Raw genomic sequence first — 8,235 nt, forward strand, 5'->3', positions numbered from 1 at the left:
AGAGTACACAGCCTTTATGTAGAGCAGCAGCAACCTGTAAATCTAGAAATATGTCTTCATATATGTTTATTGAATATAAATGGGTAAGTCTCCTGGCATATGTACTTAGTGGCCACATTATTTGCTATTTATTACAACTGAAGTCTAGGTTTAGCACTGAGGTGGTAAAAGGTGGTGATGCATTGGACTGGATTACACTGAGAGGTACAACAACAGCAAAGACATACGTTTGAATTCAACCCTCTATGACTTCTATCATTAGTTATAGGCGTCTTTAAAGCAGACTTTATGACAGAACCGTGGCATCAGACTGGACCAATGACCCAAACAAAGAGGACACCCGGTACACAGCAGACAGTAGGAGAGCTTTACTCAGACCACACAGTGATACAGCTCGAGTTCAGGCAGTTGTAGAAAAAACTGGAAGATTCCACCAGTAACGTCATTAAACAACGACGACACAAAAGCACTTTAGCCGTTGCACAAATAACAGACGTGGTTTAGGTTGTAAGTAGACCAGCAGCTCTGCCTCTCTGAACACACACAAACACTGGGGCTGGTGGAGGCTTCAGACAACGGAAAAAACACCTCCAAACAGCCAAAATACAGCGCCAACACGCGTATTCTGTCGCTTCTACGTGTTCGACGTAGATACCGAGCGGTCGTTAACGGTTTAGTGAGCTCACAAATGTCTAATTTACAGTTTATACACAGCGTAGCAGGGTAAGGAATTAGAATTTACCTCCATTAGGAGACGCCATCTTCAGAAGAAACACGTGACCAACGACAGCCAATGGCAACGGCCGCACTTACAGATGACGTATGTGGGTGTAGTTCACGGAGCCGCCGGCAGGAGGCGCGCTGTGGCGGCCGGAGCGAGGAACCGGCACCAAGGTGAGCCAGAGGTTTAAAAACACATCGTGGACTATCAGTACCGGACGGTTCTGGGTGAATGGGTTCTGTGTTATTAGAACTTCAGCATGTTTTCAGTCAGAGCCATCCTCTATTAGCCACATGAAAAAGTTATTATAGGTGCAATCTATCATATAGTCTTATCTTCTAACAATTAAAATAAAATTTTAAAAATAATAAAATTGCGCATAGGTATATATAAATTTGTTATTTTTTAATGATGTAGTACCAGATTTTCAGAAATAATTAGGAGTAATAGAAACCTGATACTTAAAGTTCTTATATTTACATGGAATTATATCCCTGGACAACAAATAAATTACAAATTAATCACAACTGATGGCTGTTGGGCTACAAAAACCTGCCATTTGACATGTTTCTTAGACTAAATATTTTGTATGTCTTGTAGATTTTTTAAAAGTAGCATCACTAAAAGCCTTTTGTCTTATGTTATTTATGTTAAATGCATTATCATTGTCACCTTTCTTTGCTAAAACAATATTGTAAACAGAAAGTTAATCTTAGTTGGACCCTTCTTGGAAATTATATGTACAAGCAGGCCATGTTAACTATGTGTTTATATATATTTAATAGATAGATAGATAAATGTACAATCACAGAAGCTAAAATAGGATGATGGTAAAATATTTAGAGGAGAATGAAAAGCATACTAATAAACTGAACTGATGAGAAATGCGCATAAGAAAAAGCCATACGAGTCAGTTAGATTTCAGCTCATGTAACAGATGGTCAGTATATGAAGTCTGAAAAGAAGCTTTGATGTTCTGTGTGTGCATCATTGCTAGGAGCCATTCTGCCAGCCTCGGTGTTCAAATCACAAGACGTACTGAAAAGAAAGATTATAAGGGCTTTGAATATAAATAAAAGCCTGTGAAGACTCAGGGGAGAGTCAGGTGGTAGTCACACACGCTAAACAAGAGAAAGAATCTTACGTAAGGTGATGCTTTCTGGGTTTGTTGAAGGCTACTCTTTGTGGTGTACAATAAACCTACATGTGGGCTGAAGCTCACGACTCCATTTTTACCTTTCCTCAAATGCCTGATGATTATTTGCTATTAGAATAATTCAGGGAGTGTGGTAGCCAAGATTATTAGAAATCCACAACACTCTCATGGCTAAGTAAGGGCTGGATTGAAAACAGTGCTACTAATAATAGCCAAGATATACTATATGTAAGTGTATTGTAAACTAAAACTAAAATAAATGAGATAGTGATTACATGAGCACAAGCAAGCACAGGATACAAGAATATTATTGTTTATTGATCACACTGAAATGTAAACACAGAGTCAGTAACCATTGTGTAGTGTAAAAACGGACGCCATTACCGGACAGCACTAATGGCTACGTACAATACTAAAATACCATCACTAGGATCAGGACAATCGCTAATGAAAATACCGTCTCTGATAGCTTGTGACTACATGAGAGATTTTTGTTTTTTTAATTCACAATAAGTGACATGCAGCATTTCTCCACATTTTCTTTCTCCAGTTCATTTCAGGCACTTTAGCTTATTATTGTGAAATACAGTACACACTAAGTCCAGGAAGGAAGTTGTGTTGTGAGTTAAGGCAGCCCGGCGATAGTTAAAGTCTAGAGCTTTCTTTTTTTTTTTTTTTTCTCGTACGCTTCACAACACTTTGATTCAGGTCCTGTCTTATCAAGCATTCTTTATACATGACAGACTACAACATGTGAAAACGCCGGCACACAAACACTGAGACAGTACCTTGTGGAAATTGTTCAAACACTTCAAGTCCACACATCTCAAGTCCCTTATATTAAGAACAGTTGCTCTACATGACATCATCAGTGTCATCTTCAGCTGACTAGAACTCCCAGGAGTCCATCCACTTCAGGCCCGCCATGGCGCTGCCCGGCTCGTGTGCCAGAGGACCCGTCATGCCATAGGACAGTGGATGGAACAGGTAGAAACTGGTGGAGAGAAAATGGATTGCAGTCATTTACACAACGTAAAGGAAACGCTTTTTATTCTTGTGTTAAAATGCAGCAGAAATCACACACTCATGATTTATTGTTCAGTGTAAGAATGAAACAGTATTCCTGCCAGTCAGCTCACCTGTAAAGAACACTAAACAGAAATAGCATCTGCATGACTCTCTGCAGCCAGTCACAATACGGTGGTTGGAGTAGGAGGTCAGTACTGTTCAACAGGAGGTCCAACGTGATTCCTGTGACAAACAAACAAAACCAGAAACAACATTACTAATTTAACTGTATCAAAGTCTGACACTGTGGGCTCCCATCAGACAAAAGTGAAACCTCTTTCACAGACAGCCTCTTCAGTGCACAACCTGTAATCTGCCTTGTTATTCTGTGTGAAAGGGGCTTGAGATCACTGTGTCCCCCCCAGCAGCTCTGTCTACACCAATACAAAACATTAGCTGGTAGTGCAACATAAAAAAAAGTCAATATTCATGGATTTGTTACTTCTAATAATATTCCTTGTCTTTGTAGATGTTGGAATCTACTCCCATGGTGCTTTGGGGGAAGTAAAAATGAAGTACTGTGTCAGCTACAACCTGCCCTGTTGGAGGACAAAAATATGTGTATAGTCGGGACTCGATGATCCGACACTAAATGTCAGATATCAAGGCTGTCGGATTGTCAAGACGAAGGTCGAGATACAAGGAGGGCTTGATGCTGGAAGGCTCATTAGTTGTTAATATTTATTGTTCATAGTTGTTATAATAACTAGTAGGGCTGGTCCCAATAGCACTTTCTGCTCTCTGGATGTTCAGGCCCAATTAATATTGAATATCCGAATATTCGCCACGGTCAGAGGACACTTCCACCCCGGGGGAGCGTTCAGACGGGGTGGAAGTGTCCAGAACACACAGGCAGTACTTGGCTGCTGATGCCAGTTAAAAAAAAAATTGGATTTCACAAAAAAATTGAATTGAGCATTAAGTCCTGCAGTCTGAACGTAGCCAATCTGTGGAATTGTTCAGTCAGATAATACGGCGTTATCCTGATTGGATTTCTGTCGGAGTCAGAATCCAAGGCTGTCGGTATTTCAAGGCTGTTTTCTATGGGTTCCGTTCGTTTTTCCTAAAAACCTGTTGGATAGCAAGGTTTAGGATTGTTAAGGGTCAGATTATTGAGTCACGACTGTGCTTATTATTGCTTTTTTTACCACATGCAGTACGAAAATGAAAACTGCTGCTCTGTATAATAGAAGCAGGCTCCATGCAGTGGGATGCGGTACCTGTTAGCATGCTGCTAAAGAGCATTGCGGGGAAGTAGTGATGATAGTAGAGGACTCGGCCCATTGTGTAGAAAGGTGCGTAGTGAAGCAGCCAACCAAGCAGCAGCAGTCCTCCTCCTCTCATGAGCACACGGGATTGCTCTGAAACAGAGCAGCATACATGACACTTAGTTAAAGTCGTCGTTTCACTTCTGCTGATTAATGATCACACGTTCCTGTCGATAATCATACCTATTCTTTTTATGCCCAGTGAGAAACCTCTTTGGATGGTGATGGACGCCACCGCCACCATGATGAGATACAAACCCAAACTGGCCAGATTCATCCACCAAACCACCTGGAAGAAGAAAGAGTATTTAACCACCAGGGTGTTAGTGTGTTTTAATCATGGAAGAAGTGGAAATTAAAAAAAATGAAGCAAGAGTGAAAGACTTACAGGGTTTCCCAGCAGGTAAACACGATATTCTGTTTCATTCACTCCTGAAAACCTCAGGCCCTTCACACAAACAAACCAGCAGCATTTGTGATTAAAAGCATTCAGTTGGAGTTCTACATGAATGAAGTTTATACCATGGATGGATCAATGCACCTGGTAGTTGATGGGCCAGTGCCAAGGCTTGGAGTTCATCTCATTGTCTTTGGGTTTCAAGCCACTATTACCCTAAAAAGACACAGAGCCTCAGTAAGCAGATGTTAACAGCACACGTGTTTTTAGGGCAGATGATTGAGCCCAGATGATTATTATCTCACTTACTCTTAGCATCACAATGTGGGACTCCAGTAAGATTTCCAGAAAATGGGGCTTCAGCACAGAGAGACTAATGTTGGGCACTGGCAGAACACACAGAAGGAAATATAACACGTTAGTAAATGTTCAACATGAAGAGGGAAAGACGGGGGAGCAGTGAATGTGTTCGTCTTACATTTGGGATTGATATGATCCTCGATGTTCCACTGAGAGCTTGGAGTCTCCTTCAAGTAGGGACTACAGGTCACCTCGACCTGCTCCCAGCCCCTGAACACAGACAGAAGTTGGAGTGCAATTTGACTATCCATACACAGCATTAGCAACAAAAACAAAAGAAAGTCCTGGTAAGATGTTAGTGTTACCACTTTGGGAGAGTCTTTCCAGAGGAGTAAAGCACACATCCGGTCGCTCGGTGCAGAAAACGAACTTTGCTTCGCAGCACTTTCACCAGGTCGCCTTTCCGACCTCCACACACCTCCACCTGCCACAGGTCGTTGGTGTCCCCCGAGCCATTCTACCAACAGGTCATTTGAACATCAGGGACAAATAAACACATAACAACAGGCAATCAGAATAAGACAGTAAGCATCCAAAATAAAGCAACTGTAACAGAAGACAAACTGTCACATCCCCAGTTGGTGGTTAACTGTCATACTGTCATAGACATAACTGTGATAAACAATTTACTTTTTTCTCTTTATTATATGCTGCTATTAGTTTTAGATCAGTGACATCTGTGCCTTTGACAACCACCTTTTTGGTGCAAATTCAACAGCTTGCTTTTAACGAGTGCATTTCAAGCAACAGGCAATTATCTGTTACCCGCCCGCACCTCATTTGCATAAAGTAGCCTCGACCTCAACTTTATGCAAATGAGCAGAGAAAAACCTTTCCTCTCCCCTTTTCGTTTTGCTTAAAACCTAAATGAGCCCACAGTGGTGCTCTGGTGTTTGACTTTGCAACTGAATTCATGAGGTTGATGCCAAAAGATGCTCATCGAAATCCAGTAGGATGAATATTAGAAGTTGTGCCTCGAAATAAACAGTTAGTGCAGCAGATAACGGGTCGGAAACAGTGAAAATGTAAACAGTGATTGAAATATGACACCTCTGTTAGTGTCATCCAGCTGTGAATAATTCTGAACAATTATAAAATTAGTGCGATCAGACTATATGTTGTGTGTTGGGTGGCCCCTGCCTTCACCCTAAGTCAGCTGGGATAGACTCCAGCCCCCCATGACCCCAGTGAGGATTAAGTGGTGTATAGATGATGGATGGATCTCTTATAGGTGTACTCACGATGCCGTAGCCTGTAACCTGGAAGTGTTTCTTGGTCACAGGAGCCTCATGGAGGTGACTGTGAAGGTTACGGGTTGTTCTGAAAGGACACAATGTTTTTAGATTTCATAATATAAATGAACTATAAAATTGAAATAAGACTGTGCTCTCATGAGTCGTACTCTTTATGCTCCAATCGGATGACGTCACCATGACGAACCAGATCAGGCGTCCCGGATTGAGCTAAAAGACAAACAACAGAGATAAACAATAAAATGACGACGCTTGATTTTATCTGGATTTTGAAAAAGCCAAATTTTCCTTTTCTCACAGTTGTTATCATCTTGTCTGTGAACCAGCCATAAGTTGTTGTAGTCTTTATGGAGGTAGGCTGTAACCTGTGAGCACAAATCAGAGAAAAATGTTTATTCAGAGTGAAAAACAGAATAGCACAGATCCAGCTATATACAACACCAACAGTTCAACCCGTCATCTGACCTGCTGCTGCCGTGCTCCCACTCCTTCTGGGTATAAGTGCCAGTGAGAGTGTAAATAGCCTCCAGCAATCCGGAGGTTTTTCACTGTAATGGTGGAGCCATAAGCCAGGTCTGCAGCAGAAACAAGAGAACAGGAGAATCACATCGTTAAACCATGTAAAACAAGTACACGTACCAAAAAATGTGTTTTAAAATGTTGTTAAAAGTAACACGGAGCCCTCACACCTGACAAATATGCAGCAACAACATCAACAATAAAACCCCGACATGTTACGTTGTCAGGACAGCATAATGTAAGCAAACGTTTCAGGCCATCTGGCTGTCGTACTTCAGCAATGTCTGCATTTATCTGTAACCTCATTTCCACGTTCTTATAAATGTTTCAGTAAACACAGCTGCAGCAACATTCGGTCTTATTCAGAGATGTATGTGCGACTCACACTCAGGCATGGATGCGTTGTGGAGGTTGTTCCCCATTAAGCGGGACTGGAAGGCAGAACTGAAGAAACCGTCTCCGGGTCCACTGGAGAGAGAAAACAGTCGTGACCATTCAGATAATACGCTAAGTGGTGATCACGCTGCATTAAACAATCACACCTACCTTTTGTTCAACACAACAAAGTGCACGGCAAATATTGTAACATAGAGGAAGAGCGGAAGGACGATGAGTCCGACAACTCGAGCCAGGAAGTGCTTGGCAAAGTCCACCTGCCGGAAAAGAAGATGAGAAGGACGGTCGAACCTCAAACTTTGCTCATCAACACTATTAGTAAAGTCGTAAAGAGGCTGCTGTTCACCAGTGAGAGGCTCAGGTCTCCCAGAAGTCTCCAGAGGTCCCAGACTGTGTTCAGCCCAACCAGCAAGATGACAAACAGACCCACAAACTTCACTCCCAAAGCCCCCGCCAGGCTGACACCGGTCAGTACCAGCCACAACCACCAGGAGGCAGAGAAGGGCCTGAAAACAGCAGGAACAATGAAATGTTTATTCACTGCTTCATAAAACCCACTGGCAGAAAAAGAACTATACTAAAGGCTGTGCGTGTGTGCCACCTGTTAAACATTATCAGAAAACAGCTAAAGCAAACTGATTCATCAGCATTTATTCCCCAGCAATTATTCAGTAATTGGGTAAATACATTTTACATCACGGTACTAGAGCCCAAAGTGGGGCCTTAAATCCACAAATTAAAAAGGATCAGTATCAATGTAAAATGCAAAGATAGTAAAGCAAAGTAGTGCAGCACGTTCACCTGAAAACTCAACTGATAACTCATTAACTGATTGAAAGTATCAGCTGATCATCAAATGTGTGAGCCTTTATTTACTCCTGAGCAGCTAATGAATCAATCAGCTTAACGTCTAAATGGCAGACAAGACAAAACAGAAAGAAAAGCCACATACAGGGCTTAGCGATGTCCTACCTGTACCTCTGCTGGTTGAACTTGACCATACTCAGCACTGCTGCCATGATGAAGAACAGGAGGATGGGGTCTAACAGGATGTACTGGCAGATGGTGATGCAGCCGGTGTCTGTCAGGAAGGAGGC

The 8,235-nt window shown here is 42.0% G+C and overlaps 2 protein-coding genes across 2 annotated transcripts in view; both read right to left on the reverse strand.

Annotated features, from left to right (window-relative positions):
• The window catches only part of lin52 (lin-52 DREAM MuvB core complex component), a 9,672-nt gene extending 8,875 nt beyond the window's left edge, over positions 1 to 797 (reverse strand). The window contains exon 1 of the mRNA XM_008282601.1: positions 743 to 797. Within this exon, the coding sequence (XP_008280823.1) occupies positions 743 to 761 (19 nt within the window). The 5' untranslated portion in view covers positions 762 to 797. The remainder of the gene's footprint in view (positions 1 to 742) is intronic.
• A 1,377-nt stretch (positions 798 to 2,174) lies between these two features.
• Positions 2,175 to 8,235, reverse strand: part of pomt2 (protein-O-mannosyltransferase 2) — an 8,393-nt gene continuing 2,332 nt past the window's right edge. The window contains exons 4-20 of the mRNA XM_008284065.1: positions 8,111 to 8,193; positions 7,485 to 7,644; positions 7,289 to 7,395; positions 7,128 to 7,210; positions 6,689 to 6,798; positions 6,522 to 6,588; positions 6,373 to 6,433; positions 6,212 to 6,290; positions 5,276 to 5,427; positions 5,089 to 5,180; positions 4,920 to 4,996; positions 4,755 to 4,826; positions 4,602 to 4,661; positions 4,397 to 4,502; positions 4,166 to 4,306; positions 3,017 to 3,128; positions 2,175 to 2,871 (exon numbers count right to left, since the gene is read on the reverse strand). Of these exons, the coding sequence (XP_008282287.1) occupies positions 2,766 to 2,871; positions 3,017 to 3,128; positions 4,166 to 4,306; positions 4,397 to 4,502; positions 4,602 to 4,661; positions 4,755 to 4,826; positions 4,920 to 4,996; positions 5,089 to 5,180; positions 5,276 to 5,427; positions 6,212 to 6,290; positions 6,373 to 6,433; positions 6,522 to 6,588; positions 6,689 to 6,798; positions 7,128 to 7,210; positions 7,289 to 7,395; positions 7,485 to 7,644; positions 8,111 to 8,193 (1,668 nt within the window). The 3' untranslated portion in view covers positions 2,175 to 2,765. The remainder of the gene's footprint in view (positions 2,872 to 3,016; positions 3,129 to 4,165; positions 4,307 to 4,396; positions 4,503 to 4,601; positions 4,662 to 4,754; positions 4,827 to 4,919; positions 4,997 to 5,088; positions 5,181 to 5,275; positions 5,428 to 6,211; positions 6,291 to 6,372; positions 6,434 to 6,521; positions 6,589 to 6,688; positions 6,799 to 7,127; positions 7,211 to 7,288; positions 7,396 to 7,484; positions 7,645 to 8,110; positions 8,194 to 8,235) is intronic.

The sequence above is a fragment of the Stegastes partitus genome, unplaced genomic scaffold (assembly GCF_000690725.1).
Source record: "Stegastes partitus isolate 25-593 unplaced genomic scaffold, Stegastes_partitus-1.0.2 Scaffold8, whole genome shotgun sequence".
NCBI lineage: Eukaryota > Metazoa > Chordata > Actinopteri > Pomacentridae > Stegastes > Stegastes partitus.